The sequence below is a fragment of the Palaemon carinicauda genome, chromosome 22, assembly GCF_036898095.1.
Source record: "Palaemon carinicauda isolate YSFRI2023 chromosome 22, ASM3689809v2, whole genome shotgun sequence".
In the NCBI taxonomy this organism is placed as follows: Eukaryota; Metazoa; Arthropoda; class Malacostraca; order Decapoda; family Palaemonidae; genus Palaemon; species Palaemon carinicauda.
Window position 1 is genome coordinate 33200354 of NC_090746.1, and position 19563 is coordinate 33219916.

The following is a 19563-nucleotide window of genomic DNA, read 5'->3' on the forward strand; positions in this document are numbered from 1 at the left end:
TATATATATATATATATACATATATATATATATATATATATATATATATATATATATATATATATATATATATATATATATATGTGCGTTTCCAGGTAAGGAGGGAGACAGGCTAATGCATATGGACACGGGGACCGCATAGCAGCTTTTTGCTTAATGGGGACTGATGGATGGATAAGGTCATTCTTTTGTTTGGGAGGTCCTTTCTTCAGCGAAATATGAAGGTACCCGCACGGTGGTCTTGTTTAACCTTAAGCTAGGGGCCTTTACGTCTAGTGCCGTTTCATCAGAATCTTTGTTTTAGAATTTTTTTTTTACAATTTTTCGTGTATAGACGAACACATCAATCAAAAGCTTATCTGGAGTTCCAGGGTTTGCGGTCCCATCCTCTTTTTGCCGTTTATCTATTAGCTATTTGGTGGAAAAGACAGTTAAATAGCATTTTAAATCCACGAAATTTGCTGTAAATTTCTGATATAGAAAATTTGAATTTATATTGATAATCAATATTTTGTGGGTAGTTACGATTGCGGATTGAAGTGTACAAGGAAAAACTTATGCTCATTTCAAGGTTTTGAGGATAGAATTTGTTCACTATCTCCACTTATCTTGTTGGCCATCTGAGAGCGATTTTTCTTAGTATTATACTCGTAATAAGAAGAAATCTAAATTACTTGTGGTTAATATGTTTGATATTTCTCTACAAAAAATGTATAGAGAAGGAGTGATAGATATTGTGAGGTTGAAGGCAGCTTCATAAATCTTAAAGTGATTGATAATCATCCATACTTCAAAATTATGTTTAGGATTTGAAAAGATTTGGATTGTTGTGGAGATGTTTTGAAGTTAATATCTGTACCGTAAAGTGTTTGTAGGTTCATTTCTGTTTAGATTATATTTGTTATTTTATCTAAATTTAGGATTATTGAAAAGATTTTCAATCGATTGAGATATTTCCCATTATTGTATTTACCGGATGTATGTTTGTGAAACGGAAACAGAATTTCTTAATTTGGCACTACTTTGTTATTTATTGTGTATATATTTTCTACCTTTAATTTGTTTTCTTACTTTTTCTATATTTTACCTTTTATTTTACTTGTGAGTACAGTAAATTTCTTCGCGTAGAATTTTGCTGTCAACATTATTCTGTATTGATATTTTTTTATTTCCCTTGGACTTTTTCATGAGTTACCAGCGCAAAGGTGTAATTTACTATTTGCTTTTAGAGAAGTAAGGTCGAGGAAGTATATTCGAAACTTTATATCAGGTTTTCTTGAGTTTATGACTTGAAATATTTTCAATAATTTTGAGGTTTTATTTTGGAAGAAACATTTACAATAGAAGAATTATTGCTATTATCTAGAAACTTATGCGTTCTCTCTCTCTCTCTCTCTCTCTCTCTCTCTCTCTCTCTCTCTCTCTCTCTCTCTCTCTCTCTCTCTCTCTCTGTATACTATCACCTTGAAAAAATTTCTCTATCACCGGGTTAGAAAACAGTCGGACTGCACAGCTATACTACGGAGAGACAGAAATGGGATAAATTATTATGGTCGCTTTGTTCTACTTCTGACCAAGTTTTTTTCCATTTTACTTCTGCATATCCGGATTCAAGTTGTGCTCATTATTTTGCTGCTCGTCCAATTTTTGTATTTCCTATTAGGTTAGGATCTTTCTGTTCTCTTTCCTAAGAAGTTATTAACTTTTAATTTTATGTTTGTAGGTAATTCTGTTCGTCAGGCTTAATTGCAATTGTAGAATTACCGCTTGTTTATACACAAGGCGCTTACACACACACACACACACATATATATATATATATATATATATATATATATATATATATATATATATATGTGTGTGTGTGTGTGTATATGTATATGTATATATATACATATATATATGTGTATATATATATATATATATATATATATATAAACTGTATGTGTGCGTAAATTTATGTGTATGAATATTTATATTAATATATGTATGCATGTCATCATCAATCATCATTAACATTTGTCGTCAGAACATTCCCAATCCAATGAAGACTGGACTAGATCATTTTGTAGGAAAGTATCATTGATGCTTCTATGAAAAATTAATATCCTGTCGACAGGGAAAGACTACGTTTGAACCTCCGTAGAGCGAATGATCCCTGTGGGAAATCCCAGATGGGAAAGGGAAGAAAAGCTGTAATACATACCCTAAGGAAACGTGGGTCATCTCACAGCGGTCAGACTGCTGTTTCAACGGTATATTTAAAACCCTTGTCTTACTGGAATTCTCTGCTACGTGGCATTCATTTGAAAAAAAAAATCGCTTTATAAGTTTTCAAGGCCCTGCATATAAACATGGTTTATTAGGTCCAAATCTATTTGTTGACTTGTTGGGTCTTTATTGTCTGTACCTGAATATTTTCGGTTTTATTGATGTATTTGTGATGTTTCTTAATGCAGCCAATACAGAGCCTCCACCCAGTAGAGCCACTTGTAAATCAACCTCGTAAATAACTGGTGATTACTATTTGTTACTACCAGTATTTTGTTCTTCATCATTAACTATTGCAATGCAAATTTGATTTTAGAATGCTTGCAACTATTTTTATGGCGCCCATTCAAGTCCTAATAAATATTGAAGTGACAAAAAAAGAACTTTTGATTAACGTCATACGTTTTTCTAACCTGAAAAAAAAATTATATTGTCTTTGTTGATTGTATAGATGTTAATCTTTATCTCTCGTTTTGATTATGATGAGTGCATACGCCGTATATTTGTATTTCTTAGTTAACTTCTTTTTCAAAATTATCCCTTATAAGATTGGAGCTTAATTTTTTTATTGAGGTTACCATGAACGTTATTAACGCTAATAGATGAATCCTGACAGTTACTATTGATAGATATGTAACCTTTGAAGAAAGGGCAAGGATAATCGATTTTATTTTTCTGTGGATACGTATTAATTTAATTTCATTGTCATTTTCGTTGCGGATAAATGGAACGAAAAGAACTTGGGAGTAGGAAGGGGTAATGTATTTCTGTGGCCTTTTAGAAGGTGGTCATCAAATAATCCATGAGGGGTGAGGAAATTGTAGGGGGTTGACTTAGGGGGGGTGAATTGCCCCGTCATGAAGAATGGCACCCTCCCCCAATGTACCCTTCCTTATGCAGGACTCCCTAACAAACTTGGACATCTAACCTCACTCTCTTTCTCGGGGGGATTTTTTTGGGGCGCGCGTTGTGGCTCGCGAGTCGATGGCTCCCTCAGGGGAAATTTTGAGCCGCAAGAAATGCAAAGGTCAACCGCTGCTAAAGGTCAGACGGCAGAAGGGGTAAAGTCCATGGAGACCGCGCCCACCTCCCCCTCCCATCATATCCCTATCCAGCACCCCTTCCTTCCTCCTCCCATTCTCTCATGGCAGCCCTCATCTACCCATCCCCCCCTACTCCCTAAATATCTACACTATCGTCTATGTGCGGTTTAATAGTCGCATAGGGAAGGGGATTTTACCTTTTAATCATTCCCTCATTTTGTTTTGCCCTATTGCTCATACACAAATGATCTTATGGCCATGTGTATACTTTGTATATTTTCTCCCTTTTATTCCATTATTTCGTCTAAACCAGACTAAATTACTTCCGGAATTCATTTTCTTATATCCTATCACTTAAAGTTTTCACAATATATTTGCAATGTTTTGTTGTTTATTTTGCTTCATTCATTACCTATTAATCAAAATGAATATGTTAGATGCCATTATCCGTTTTCCAAAAAACTATCTTTCTGTAATGCCTATATTATTATTTTGATATATATTTGGCGAAGGGTTATTGTTAGTCCTGTCACGTGATATTTTTGGTTGATTGTCATTGACGTCAATCGTGAACTGTAGTGAAATTTTATAAGTAAGTTTTCATGAATGTTTCCCTTAACGATGTGAGTAATTACTTTTAAGTATATGACATTTTTATCCAATCATAGTGTTGCTGTAGACAGCGACTAATTTATTGAAATGAAATTTAAGCGTTTTTCAGAGAGAGAGAGAGAGAGAGAGAGAGAGAGAGAGAGAGAGAGAGAGAGAGAGAGAGAGAGAGAGAGAGAGAGAGAGAGAGAGTCTCCACGTCAATTAAAGATAATTTGTCACCAGAATTAGATTTAATGATCTGTTTCGAAACCGCAAAGTAAATACAATTTTGGTGTCAAGTGACGGCTTGAAATAAAAATGCAGCATAAAACAACAGTTTAAACAATACATTACAAGTATATATATATATATATATATATATATATATATATATATATATATTATATATATATATATACGTATATATATATATATATATGTGTGTGTGTGTGTTTGTGTATGCATATATATATATATATATATATATATATATATGTGTGTGTGTGTGTGTGTGTTTGTGTATGCATGCATATATATATATATATATATATATATATATATATATGTATATATATATATATATATATATATATACTGTATATACATATATATATATATATCTATATATGTATGTGTGTGTGTATATTAGTAAAAAAAAAAAACATATGACTATATGACTTGACCATGACATTCACTTCCATTTGTTCCGGTACAGAATAGATTTGTTTTTTGTTTGGCGTTATAAACAGCAACTTGCAGGGGTGCCAGTCTGTTGATTTTCAGAATTAGAATCATTGTTACCATGTCGCTCTGGTCGAAATAAGGTTCGAGACGATTATATGTAATAATAGGGCTTGGTCCTGGGTTTTCCTTCTCCCGGGCACCCCGGAAATTCATCAAGCGCTTGGTGTAGGCAGCCTGTCTGAAACACTTGCTGCTCTGTCCGGATTTGTAGGGCTCGCTGATCCTGCTCCTGCTCGGCTGTCTGTCTGCGTTCTGGCATGTCCGTTGTCTGGGTATCTTTTCGTATTGGATGCTACGTGCCTCCGCATCAATCAATGAACAGTTTTAATAAATGTATGATTTCCACTCTATTTACCCTGCTACTTTTTCTAAACCTTGAAGAAGGTGATGGCAATAGGTTATTACTATTGATAATTATTTTTTAATTTATTTATTTACTTTTACGGTAATAACGTAATTTGGTATTACTGTTATTGGATGTATAACTATTTTGGTTTTGATGTGCTTTGAAGGCGTTTCTAAAACATGGTGGAACTTGTTAGTCTTTGTGTTTGATGTGCTTCTTATTTTCTAGTTACAAGAGCAACTATGAACATTTTACTCTTGATTAATTTCTGCAAATGAAGTAGCTTGCAAAAAAAATATCATTAACCGATGAAATAGAGTTAATTATGCTATCTGCTATTCATGGAATCTGATTGGATATTGGTGATAGACATTAAATGAATAACTCGATTAAATTTACGGTTTATATAACATTGATATGCAATATCTTTCATTTAAGCAACATTTCCTGCTACACTTGATTGATTAAAAGTGAAATTTTATCATTAACAGATAATTTTGGAATTATATGATTAGTCGCACGTACATTAATCTTTATGACTTTCAACTGACAGCTAATAAAGGCAATTTGGATTTCATGGCAATTTTGATTATATTATCACGATAATGATGATATTGCTAATGCTGCCTTTTTGTTGTTGTTGTTGCTACTGTAGCAATGATGATAATATTGGTGGTTGTAGTAAACAACACCGAAGGTATCGGTTGTGATAGCTATTATTGTTAGTATTTTTATTATCTTTGTTATTCTTTATATTTTGTGATTATATGCAATATATGTACAGTATATATATATATATATATATATATATATATATATATATATATATATATATATATAATATTAATTATAATTGATGTATACATATATATAAATATTACTTATAATTTTTTTTCTCTCTCTCTCTCTCTCTCTCTCTCTCTCTCTCTCTCTCTCTCTCTCTCTCTCTCTCTCTCAGACCTCGATTAGGCCGCGTACATTTTTTGCGGTGCGTTAGTGGAAGTCGAGCGACGGGGATTGAGCAGGTGGGAATAAGGGGCGGCGGGGGGCTATTTAGTTGCATGACCTTGTACCCCCCTCACCCTCGCGGGGTTCACTCTCACCACTCTTAAGGAATGAGACCCCATCCCCCCTGTCCCCCAGGTCCCTACAAATCCCCGTCTCTCAGCCGTGTATGTCTTTTGGTGTCCCTGCCATCGTAAGCCCCCTTCTTGCTGTCCTGTCCCCCCTCCCCTTGTCAAACGTAGCGGTTGGGACTCGAGTCCCCCTCGTCCCCCGTCCGCGGCGTTCGTGAGGAGGGCGCGTAAAACGATGGGTCTGCGTCACTTGGCCATCAGCCACAGCTCAGACCAGCCGTGCTCGTGCGACAGGCTCCCGACACATTGACTCAGGATTTCCTTCTGCGGTAGCCTGAGTTTAGAGACGCCAAAGAACTTCGTCATAAAAGTGTCTCTTGGAGAAATTAAGGAATTGCAGTAGTAGTGTGTTTTGAGACTTCTTCTTCTGCTTCCTATTTTACTCCTCCAAGTCGTGGATTTGTAGACTTCAAAGAAGCTGCCTGTGTCGAAGGATAAGAAACCCTACCAGGAGAGCTTTCAAGAATTTCAGCACGACTAAGAGCCTTGTCAAAGGGTACATAACCAATCTACGTTCGAAAAGAAATTGATAAAAGTTCCCAGCTTCTTCTTCTTCTACGAAATTCTCTAAGAATTCAAGTTATTCTAACACCTGAAACTCATAGTATCATAACAAGTCAAACTTCTTCCCACGCTGAATCGCCCTCTTCTTCCTGTCCTGAACTTAAGGTCTGAATTTGTTATTACATAACCCAAGATCATCTTCTACAACGCTTGCACCTTGAAACAGGTCTGTGCCAGTCACGTTACCACACAAAGCAACAACGACAGCAACAGCGAGGTAAGCGGGAGCAGCAACATCAGCAGTCGGGTTCGTGACCTGGGCATCCAGCAAGTGGGTCATCATCTGGGTCATTCCTGCCTTGCATCTCTAACCACCCCGCAGTGTGATTGCGGACGGCCTACGTGCCAGAGGGCCTCACGCTATCATTCTCGCTCGAGGGATCATACGAGCAACGTTTCAAGTCTCTCCCTCGACCTCGAAGAGGATTTTACGTGGTGACTCTTTCTTTCGAGTTCCCGTGACTCACATCCCCTGCAATCACTTTCTACATTACGTAAGGGTCGAGTTGCCTCACCTGACGTGGGACAAGATTTCCAAGTGGTATATACACAGCGAAGACAGGATAAGGCCGTCACTGCCCGAGTCACGGCTCTCCTCACCTTCTCTCCTCCTCCTCCGCCTACATCAGACGTCGACTCATCTCGAGTGCGAGAGAGAAGGAAAGTGAACGCATATAAAGGCGAGAGTGGTTAGACAAGCCTCCACCTCCTTCAAGCATAAGTGCCTCGTCTACCTGTAAGAGAAAATTCCTCACCATTTGGGGAAGGGATCATACAACTTCTCAATTAGAGTGTGTGACGATTTGATTGTTACAATCAACCATCTTCACCAACCGTGAACCAATTCCTTGAATTATCAGAAAGTGTAAATTGTCACGTGTGCGTGTCATTGTCTTAGCAAGTCATTCATTTGTTCTTCAGTTTGCGTTGGAATTGTATTAAGAGTGGTAGTGATTATCGTAAAAAAATTATCCAAGAAATTTGTGAAGTGTCATTTTGTGAAGCTATAGTAAAATACTCGTGTAATTTTCATTTAATTTTTGCAATTAATAAAATTGATATCTAATTCAAAATGCCTGGATATCACGGAACCAAAGTGTCGTTTCAACCCGAGATGCACATGATGCATCACCCTCGTTCAAAGGAGGTCCTTTACCCACGTCACTATCCAATGGGTAAAATGGTAAACCCCATGGGACATCCAATGTTCGAGGCTATGCGAGCCCGTCACGCCCAAGATAAAGCTGAGTACGCCCGGATGATGAGATCAGGTAAAATGGGTGATGGTGGTTACCCGACATTTGACAGTCTTAAGCTGTTGGGAGCTGACAATGACGCTAATTATCTGGATGTATTCATGAACGACGGAGGAAAACACCACCGTTACAACAATGACGATAATGATTTTCGCCCACGCGCCCGTAGCTGCTCTCAGCCTAAGAGCAGTAAAAATGAAAAACGCAATAGTGTCAACATGGACAACATTACAAAGACCATCTTGGGTAGCCTTCGGTCAACTGCATCCGACGAAAAAATGTACGAGTCCGTCGAGGTAATTCAGTACAGAAAAACAATCGAAGCCATAAATCGTCAGAGTAAATTGAGGTCTGTGCCGAAAACTGGCCACCCCCTCTTTGATCATCTTCGCGTCGAAAGGGTCCTGAATTCCGATCGCCATCAGCCCTCACGCCAAAATTCCCACAACAGCGATGGCGGCAGCAATTCCCAGAGTTCTTCCGGCTCAGGCGACGAGTTCGACTATGCTAGAAAACCTAATTGCCGCTTCTCGAGGCGGGAAGTTCTTATGAGCACCCGACCGGATGGAAAGAAATCTCAGCATCCACATGAATCTCATAAGCATAGAACCCATAAGCGTGACAGCCGCCATAACATCCCCGAGGCTGGATCGGAAAGCGACGACGATTGGGCCATTCCAAGACCCAAAGTCTGTGGGGGAAATGATCGCTCACGAAGGACAGGTGCTGCAGGAATCATGGGCAATGGATCTCACGAAGAATCGGATAGCTCAAGTAAGTCAACTGGATTGAGGTGACGGACACGCCGAAAAGTAATGCACCGCCCACACTTTTAGCTGTGTTCCCCAAAGGGAAATCTGCTACTCTGCACGCCTCGCCTGATGCCCGCGTCCCGCGGGTCGCACTTATTGCACCATCACGTTGCTAATTGATTATTGTAAGATATGGTTTTTACACAAGTCATGGTGCCATAAGTTGTAGTCGTCAGTTAAAAAAATAAAGCAATTACACTCGTCTCAGTCTCCTCCGGAGGACCATTAAAGTATCCTTCAGAGGACTCGCTAATTAGTCATTGTGTGTCAAAGAAGCCATAAGTGATTTGGTTCCAATGGTGCGACCCGTGGTTCTGTTACTCCTCCCGGCCTTTCTGTTTGCTATAGAGGGCCTCGGATGGTCTCAAGCGCGGACCCCTTGAAATATCAGCCGAGACTCTCGCGCCTCTAGTGGGGCCCCTGGGCCTTTGCGTGAGGGACAGCTGGCCCGTTGGAGTGTCGTTCGTGTGGGCTGGGAACAACAGTCATATCAAACTTCGGGCTAGCGGCCCCTGCACCTCCTGGCCCGGGGGCGACCACCAGAGCCCGTGTGTTGAGTGTGCACGGAGCACTGCCTGTCGCCAGTGTTGTAGTAGCACATGTGTGCACCACTCACGATGCACAGTACATCACACAAAAGACACTTTTTCACACCCTTCCCTATTGATTTGTATCTCCTTTGTACATAGCTGTACAGATTCCCCTTTTTCTTTCCATGCATTAAGTGTTTCTATTATATGACTTTTGGATGTCCAATGTTGTTGTTGCAGCAGCTGACCGTGATATCTAAATCCATTTTTTTTTCTTGGAAAAGCTTGAGTAGAGGAAGTAAGCGTATTATCTCTGTAATTTGTCTCTTCTGTATTTATCAAATTATATTTTTGTGTTTCTTTGCTCCAGTGTTTGTGTATATATATAGTAATGCGCTGTGGAAGGTAGTTCCTGTGTGTCTACCGTAGATGAGCCTTGTACCTTTTCCAACCGGTCATTGTGCTTAAATAAAAGAGGTAGAGGGAACAATCCAGTCTTTTATTCTCTATCCTCAACCAACTATAATCTTTAAAATTAGAAGTTAAGTCAGAATTATGAGAAACTGTCAAAAATAAAAGGGCACAAATTAAAAGAATATTAGACTAAGAGACAAAAACAATATTTCTGTTAAAAGAATTTAAACCTAGATATTTAAGCTACTTTACAAGCAGATATACAGTATATATCTAATTGTACACAAATTCGTTTGAATGCAAAAACCAACCTGGATATTTAAAGAGACACATATTACTGGGGAAGTTAATAAGTTTCACTACAAATAAGATTTAATGAAACACGTTTTTACATATTTAAGAGATGCATGTCTTAAGTCACCTAATTCACTATATCATTTTTTTTCATAGCATTTCTCTCCTTTTTTTTATACAATACTAAACGAATTTTCATTCTTTCATCTTTCATGGTGTTATACACTAACCATCCCATTGCATGATTCATTTAATCAGTATTATCCATATTTCATTTAATAAATCTGTTTTGCATGTTAAAAGTTTTTCAAAACTGAATAAATTTTTCGATCATTTACAGGGATCACGTTTCAATATTTTTCTCAAATGTTCAATTGAAATATTCATCTTCCTCCTTGCTTGAAGAATTTTAAAGTCAATCTAGGAATGCATGTCCATTGTCCAATTTTCATCATCTTATATTTTTACTCCCTTTCGTAAACCGTTATATGAATTTTAAAATTTTCCGTCTCCTCCCCATCTCTATCCCTATGCATATATCACCTTTTCAACCCACAAAATCATCACAAACATAAATCTTCAACACACGTTCTCTACATCACTGCGATTGGCAGTTGCATTCCATAGCATACATGTGGCCATATTGCATCATTTTGCATGAGAATGCGTGAGAAGGGATCATCTGCGAATGATATTAAACATCCAGCTGTTGCATGCTCATTAACACCTTTTTTAAAAGCTCATACTGAGTTACATAATGTGGTATTTTATCGTTAACGCTTGATTGCCTGCCGTAATTGCATGCCTTTTATATGTCTTTCTTTATCTCTATTCTATTAATTCCATTTGACTGTTCTCAAGAAGTGGATATAAGTTTTGCATTTCAATGAAGAAGCCGATATAATTTCCTAACATAGATTCCTTAAGTAAATTGATACTTTTATAACTTGAAATATAATTTATTTATCATTTCACAAACAATGGGAGAATGCATTTTCTTTCATGTTCACGTGCAAACGACGAACAGTTCTCGAATATTGCATTGTAAGAATATCGGTTCCAGTAACTGTTAACACCAAGATACCCTTCACCCGTTTTCAGTAAGGCTTTACACAAAGGCCGTACATTCCCTGGACTCCCACGTTACTCCTCCTCCCGATCCTCCTCCTCCTCCTCCTTCCCCCTCTTCCTCCTGTTTCCCTCATCCTGAATCAAGATTTAGGTTCGCTTTCAACACTGGCCAACAAAGGGATTTACTTGAACAACTTACTGTACTTAATCACCTTGCCCCACTCCCCCTGCCCTCGATCTTTATATAATCTATTATGTTCAGTAACTTTCATGAATATTTTCTGTATTGTCTTCATTTGGTCTAACAGATTGATTGCTTTGCCTTTGCGTGATATAACGTGCAATTTTTAAATTGCCTGAGCATGTACTATTAATTTATCATAAATACTAATAATTCACAGCTTGTTTTGTCCCTGCTTAGCTACACTAGTTTTTTTTTATATCCATGTTTCACATACAAAAGTATTGCACACTTAAATGTTTATGTTTTTACATTAGATATGTAACTGATGTTTGCCTAATGAAGTAGCATTATTTTATTTGTGCTGAACAAAAACGTATGAAAAGGTTTTTCCCCATGCTCACTGAATGTGAACGAGTCTTCCAGACTTTATATTGAAGATAATTTTGAAAATGTGCCCTAGGTTCCTAAAGGAAATATCTTCAAAAGAGAAATTGCCAGGAAATACAAAATATAAGATATCTTTTACATGAATTAAACAAAATGCAATTTCAGACATTTTTATCGTTTTCGTTTGAGAGAGCTTAGTATGTTGAGGTGCTTTTTAATAATGTGGATTGAGACCTGAACTTGGTGTGGCCCCATGGTATCGAATGGCAATTGTCTTTTCAAGAATATTTCCTGGAGAGATATGTGATAGATAAACCTAAAAGTTATGAATTTAAAACAACTAAAGAGTTATTTGAAATTACACTTACTTGAAATATGCAATTCTTAGCTCTAAAACCAATGTGACTTAACTTATCAGCTGATGAAAAAGATGGAGTTTACAAAAAAGGTAAGATAAAATTTACCTGCCTGCAAATTTTCTCTCAATGGTAACATCTTTTAATGAGATGAAAATATATTTTAACGGTAATAATATTATTCAGGGAAGTAAACAACAGGTAAAGTACAAGGAAGTTATTTGGAGCGGAAGCGAGAAACTGTATCTCCGTCGTTGGCTGACGGAGTCCCTCATAATACCACTACCCGACCCTCCACCACCCCCTTCCCGTCTCTCGCCTTCTGCGACGTGGCTGAGCGCAGGGAGGCTTGGTTGGTTGGTGCGGGAAATGAAAGTTTAATGCCTGCGGGGGAACTGCTGACGACCTTGTGAACAGCACTTGGCCCGAGGACGTTTTTTGTCCCAGTCGTGCCCCGCCCTGATGCTGAAGTTTGAAGGGGATTGGGGTGAAGGGGTTTCTCAAGAGTGGAAGGGTGGGGGTGGGGAGGGGCATAGGTGTATTGTACGAGAGGGATAGGCACCTCCGTACTGGACAAATCAAATTTTGGCAAGATAAACAGTAATTGACTTTGTGGGTCGAAATATTACTAAGCAATGGACTTAATGTGCATGTATGTATCAGTAGAATAAAAACGGAGTTTACACCTTTAGTCAAATAACAATTGAATTATTACAAATTATTTAGGACATATTAGACGTAAATATACTAAAAAGAAAATGTTACGAAAAAATACCTCTTTCAAGCCACATTAACGCATCCATAGAATCGTAACCCCTCATATTTATGAACACCAAATATCCTCCAGTAATTTTATTCTTGGTTCTGTTCGATCTTTTACATTATTCAGATCAGTTGCTGCAGATCATTATTGATGCCCAGTTGAAATATCTTGCACTTCTTTGGACCCAAATTCTAAATAGTGTATGTGATCAATAGTTGATTGTTATTGGTAATAACTTGGTTTGCATTTTAACATTTTTATAATGAAATTATAGCTGGGGGACATAAAGGGTGTTTAGAAGTTTATACATGCACACCCACACTTTATATATAAATATATATATATATATATATATATATATATATATATATATATATATATATATATATATATACACTTACATATATATATATGTGTATGCAAAATTATAAACATATGTCAAACACAAGAACATGTTATGTTTCCTGGTTTTTAAGAATATATTTACTCATGGAGTCATGTGAAAATTCCTAGAAAGGCCATGTTATGTAGGTACAAGATAAGAAAATAGATTGTGGTTGGGTTAGTGAGTGATTGATATTTCCAGACAAGGCGTTACTGATTTATTATGGGAAAGAGAAACTGCATCACCTAGTTTATTAATTGAAAACGTCCTCAAGAGAATGTTGACATTGGATATAAGGAATGGTGTGTTTATGAGGGAAAATGGAAATCAGAAAAATATAGTGGTGAGTCTTGGTGGGGATTGTGGAACAATGGAAGGCGTTGAATTATATAGGTATTTGTTTCTATACGTAATAGTGAAGGTAGGGCGAGAGAAGCGAGACATGGGAGGTAGCTGGGTTATGTATTAAAGATTCAGAAGAAAAATGGAATATCTCTAGAAACCAGGGGTGTAATGAATAAAGGCTTTGTTGAGCTAGGAGTCCATTATGAAAGTGATCTGAAATTATCGAATGCAAAGGGAAAATGTTATTGCTGTTAAGAAATAAGGTTTCTTCTGTAGTATGTATGTAGAAATAAACATGGAGAGGATGAAGAATGTGATGTATAAAAATTTTCAAAAAGCTAAGACATGTGCATGCGGGGATCAGAGGGTTTTGAAATGGCTTAGTCATTTGAAAATAATGGAGGATATCAGGTTGGTGATAAGATTGTTTGATTTGAAGGTCTTAAGAAAATGAGAGAAGGTATGTGGGTGAGAGGAAGACACAGTAAATTTTTTATACATTGTGTGGAAGTGCTAGTAAAGGTCTTGGTATCCTGGGGTAGAAAAAAATACGTGGAAAATTAGGCGATTAGCTAAGTTTGTGTGTGTAGGTAGGGGTTGTAACACTGTGGTGTTGTTTGAGGTACTAGTAGTAATGGAAGTTTTCTTCTCAGTGGCTCATTCCCGATCCATCATTTTAGTTATGAATGTAGCAGATGGTAGTATTGATTGATGATAGGGATAGCCTTTGTTGGAAAATCTCGTAATAGAAACGATTGCCCCGAAAAGGAGTACGAAAAGAGTACCTAGAAAACAAGCAATAAGAGACTTTCCGCTGCATAAATGAATGGCGTCTGTAGTGACAATTATATAAAGCGTGTAACTTTATAACTGTTGCAAAAGAACCAATACAGTTTTTCCCACAAGCATTGTATTATCAAAATTGAGACACGAAGATTTCGATGCTCTCTCTCTCTCTCTCTCTCTCTCTCTCTCTCTCTCTCTCTCTCTCTCTCTCTCTCTCTCTCTCTCTCTCTCTCCAATGAAGAATTTGTATTTATGGGGTAGTTTGCATTTTCTATGGAGACTTATGGAACAAAAACTTTAACCTCTTTCGTCACGCCACCTGCACGTGTACCAATGCTCGTAGAAAGACACTTCTTACTCTTCATGGCAGGTTGTTCACGTGATTATAATCTATATAGAACGGAGGCCATTTGTGTTCGATTACTTGATATTGGAGATAATCTATTTCAAAATCACTAGATCCAGTAAGTACATTTACCTCTTAACTGTTCATTTTTCTTTCTAAAACTATTCTTAAGTTAGGGCTATCCCTGATTCCCTTCTTTGATTGTTAACTTTTTCCTGTCATATTTCCTTATTTTTCTTGTTATTAAATATTTTCTTTCGCACCTAGTTTCAAGAAGAAATATTTTGCAAGAGTCCAATAAAATTAATTAATGATCACATAATTATTATTATTATTATTATTATTATTATTATTATTATTATTATTACTCGTAAAACAATATATTATGACTATCAAGATGCTGCAGAATCCAATGAAAATACATAGAGAAGAAATAGTGTCGAAAGAAGTGTCTTTAAGGTTATTATATAATGATACATACATGTGTACATAACACAAACGCGCTCGCACACGCACACAGTCATATATATATATATATATATATATTATATATATATATATATATATATATATATATATATATATATATATATATATATATTATATGTGTGTGTGTGGGGGGTATTAATACTAGTTGAAATTTAGATATTAAGTGGGTTCATTAATGTGCGAATAACACTTAATGAGGTGTTGCAGATTAGGTAAAATTTTATGCATGCTGTAAATTTATAGTATTAAATATCTCAGACCAGTACGAAAAAAAACTTATCGCTGATTAAGTAAGCTGGGCTTTGAAATCTTGGTTTGGGACTGAAGGCCACGTAGGGATATTTCTACTTATGTAACAGCACCTTTTAAACGAGGCGTTCATTTTTAGCCGTGTAGTTTAAGTATTACTAATTAATTATTGACGTATATGAGGGATAACTATTTGAAGGTGTCATAACGTTAAAAGGGTTTTGTAAGAATTTGCAATATTGATGATATTGAAGCAGAGCGGGTTCAAGTATTGCCAGCAATACAGGAGTGGTTTGCCTTGTAGCTTCAGATGTTGCTGGCCTTAGGATTCAGCAAGTCCTGGCTCTCTCTCTCTCTCTCTCTCTCTCTCTCTCTCTCTCTCTCTCTCTCTCTCTCTCTCTCTCTCTACATCTGAATTTTGTATCATAAGGTTGAATTGGTGTTGTTGATTAACGGAAATTCGACCCTTATGATTACAGCCAGTGATATAGTAGTTGTTGCCGCTTGAGTGGTTTTGTTTTTGTCCTTAATGCTTCCATGTTTTTACCAAGTCATAGAGTATGTAGGGGTATGATTAGAATTCGTTTCCGCAAGGTAATTACGCTTCGCTGAGTTGGGATCGTTATTACATAGGTCAGCAGGACCGTGAGATTCTTTCTGTAATTCAATAGGAGTAATTAGCTTGTATTGTCTTGGTGTTCGCTGTGTATAGCTTTAATAAGCACTCTTCTGTATTATGTTGATGATAGATTGAGAGAAAAAAAGAAATATGTAATATAATAAATAACAGGTGGTGTTTAGCTGATTTGCTACGAGAACATCACTACTCTACTTCTATTTGGATATTCTTAGTTGTATTCTTAGACATTTGTAAGATTCTAGAATGGTCTCTCTCTCTCTCTCTCTCTCTCTCTCTCTCTCTCTCTCTCTCTCTCTCTCTCTCTCTCTCTCTCTCTCTCTCTTTATATACATATATATAATATATATATATATATATATATATATATATATATATATATATATATATACATACATACATACATACGCGCATGTGTATGTTTGAAAATTCCTGAATATCTTTCCTGTGCTTTTAATTGAACATAATTGCAACAACGAACAATCAAGCTATTTTTTTTTCTAGTAAATACTGTTTTGCTGTTGGTTTAAAGGATCTGTGATTTAGAAAAAGGCTGGTATTTTTTCGGAATTATTCTAATCTGGGGATCTCTAAACTAGATTTCTATTGATTAAAAGAGCCGATAAATGCTATGGTCAGCTGAGCTTTTGGAATGAAAATTTGACATCGTATTAAAGAAAACAGTAAAAAAGTAAAATTTACAAATGCTTTTTCTTGTTGTTGTTGTCGTTGTTGTTGTTGATGTTGTTGTTAGCCAAAATTTGACATCGTATTAGAGACAACATTAAAAAGTAAGCTCTTTATTACAACTTCTTCTTCTTCTTCTTCTTCTTCTTCTTCTTCTTCTTCTTCTTCTTCTGGACTAGTATTCTAGTATAGGAAGAGGCATATGAATTAAAGAAGCAGCAGCAATATATAAAGCTAAATTAAATCTTGACCAGAAAGAATAATGAAGGAAAAAGACAAAGGAATTTTTACTTTGGATTAAGGAATAGTTAATTCAGATACTTTTATTTTTATTGCGGTTATTAATGAAGGATCTAAGATTCCGTGGAGGTTTCAGTCATCTAAAAAATCTTTGTCTATATTTGGAACTCTTCATACATCTCGGACTTTTTTTTATTAGAAAATGTATAATTGATTAGCTTTGTCCTTCTCTCTCTCTCTCTCTCTCTCTCTCTCTCTCTCTCTCTCTCTCTCTCTCTCTCTCTCTCTCTCTCTCTCTCAAAAATTTTAAAACTAATTTTCGTTAAACTTGTATGTTGTGATTCCATCAAGTTATGCATACTGCTAATTGGAAGAGTATAATTTCGCACATTGAAGTTGTTATAGTGAATGCGTTTCTACAGTTACGTTAAAGATTTTCTACCTAAAAGTATATAAAAAAGCAAAAACAATTTTAATTTTCAGAAGATAAGACCTTCTGTCCTACCTGGCTCGGATCAGAGCCAGCCGATTTCAGTTACTAATGTGTGACGAGGATGCCTTGTCGGTATTGTAGCCGAAGCTTAAATACCACTGGTGCTACCAGTTTGAGTGTTTGCGAGGTTGCTCTTGTTTAGATCAGGGTAATTTAGAGTGAGGGGGGCATGGATGCTTGGTGTTGCTCTTATGTGTCCCACTAGGGCGGTGGTTTAAGTCTACCCTCACTTGGGGGTGCAACTCCTGTATGCCGAGTTTAGTTGCCAAATGCGGACCAGGTCATGGACATACAGCCGTGTAGGATAGAAGTCTTTTGATTGAAGATGTTGGTGATAATGCAATTTGCCTGTTGTCATGGTTTGGCTGTGAAAGTTCGCTCTTTATTTACTTCTTGTTTCTTTTATTACTACTGGTTCCTTTAGTCACATCACTCACTTTTGTTCTTTTATATACTCTTCACACCTGCTCACATTGAATCCTTATACTTTCGGATAATTCAGACACGTCTTACAGAGAATCTTGAATTTAGTTGGAATTACATTTATGACAAACAAATACCTCATACCATAACTCTTAAACTCTTGCCATTGGAAAGGGAAAGTGAAATTTCCATTGAGGGACAGATCCTACTCTTAGCAACTGGAGGATGTACAAGGCTTCACCTTAAAGTAATGACTTGGGGTTATCTCTTGCCAGAAACAAACATAACTTGGTCACGCGTAAATCTTTCTCTTATCGATTTAACAACGATGTTGAGAAAGGTTCATTTAGCAAGTACCTACTGTTGTGAATGATCCTTTGTTTGTTACAAGCTGTCATCCAGGGTATATATCCTCTGTTAATTGGTTTGTTCCCTCCACTAAAAAAAAAAGGCCAAATCTTGATTCTTGGGAAATGCTGTATATTTTGGTACATTTTAGGATTTTGTCTTTGTGATGGCGGTTGTCTTTATCTATATGCTTTACACACACACACACACACACACACACACACACACACACACACACACACACACACACACACACACACACACATATATATATAATATATATATATATATATATATATATATATATATATATATATATATATATGTATGTATGTATATGTGTGTGTATATATATATATATATATATATATATATATATATATATATATATATATATATATATATGTGTATATATATATATATATATATATATATATATATATATATATATATATATATATATATATATATATAAAGATCCAAGCAGAGATTGCCACTCGAATGACTCAAAGAGGAAAGTATTTATTAATTCTTTACATAGGTTTAGATAAAAAAGTTATGAATATTAGCTATTTTTCTTTATTATATATCTAGCTAAAAATATTATGTTTACATTTACAAATCCTTGTTATATCTTACGTCTCGTGTTGTTTTGCGTTTATTGAGGAGAGGAAACCCCCTTTACTAATAAAGAAAATAGTTATTAAATACGATATCATGCTTAAAAAAACAAGTATTTAATCAGACATATAAATATGTGATTTATGAAACATTTATGTCTTACATTACTGAAGTTTTAAAGTGAAAACTTTAATCGTATGACGTAGACTTGAGATTCCGCAGCACTGATCATTCGGCAATGGTTAAATACAGTAATATAAATATCCTGTGAAACTGTAATACTCTCTTACCTGTTACTTCGAAACCCATTTATTAGTAATTTTTTCATAGGCAATTATGGTTTTATATTCGTCAAAATATACTGATCATGATATGTCGTTGTTGTTATTACTGAGAGAGAGAGAGAGAGAGAGAGAGAGAGAGAGAGAGAGAGAGGAGAGAGAGAGAGAGAGAGAGAGAGAGAGAGAGAGCGTTCATTTATCACTCTGACGGGGTTGGGTTGTACAGTATCATGCTAGCCGGGTAGAGGCTATGCCACTAGTCGGTTACAACCAGTTTATTCGGCCTTGCCCATTATCCAAGGCATTAATCTAGATTTTTTTTTTATCAATTGCAGTTGCACTAGTGAAGGCTGTATTAAGAAACTACTGACGTTTTACAGAGAATAAATCTTTTCTCTTTTCAATTATTATTATTATTATAATTATTATTATAATTATTATTATTATTATTATTATTATTATTATTATTAT

The 19563-nt window shown here is 36.1% G+C and overlaps 2 protein-coding genes across 5 annotated transcripts in view; both read left to right on the forward strand.

Annotated features, from left to right (window-relative positions):
* The window catches only part of for (cGMP-dependent protein kinase for), a 749843-nt gene that overhangs the window by 609413 nt on the left and 120867 nt on the right, over positions 1-19563 (forward strand). The gene's annotated exons all lie outside the window — the stretch shown is intronic.
* On the forward strand, positions 6300-9783 carry LOC137616395 (uncharacterized). Its single transcript, XM_068346102.1, has one exon. It carries the CDS (start codon positions 7768-7770, stop codon positions 8746-8748), a length of 981 nt encoding a protein of 326 aa, XP_068202203.1. The 5' UTR covers positions 6300-7767; the 3' UTR covers positions 8749-9783.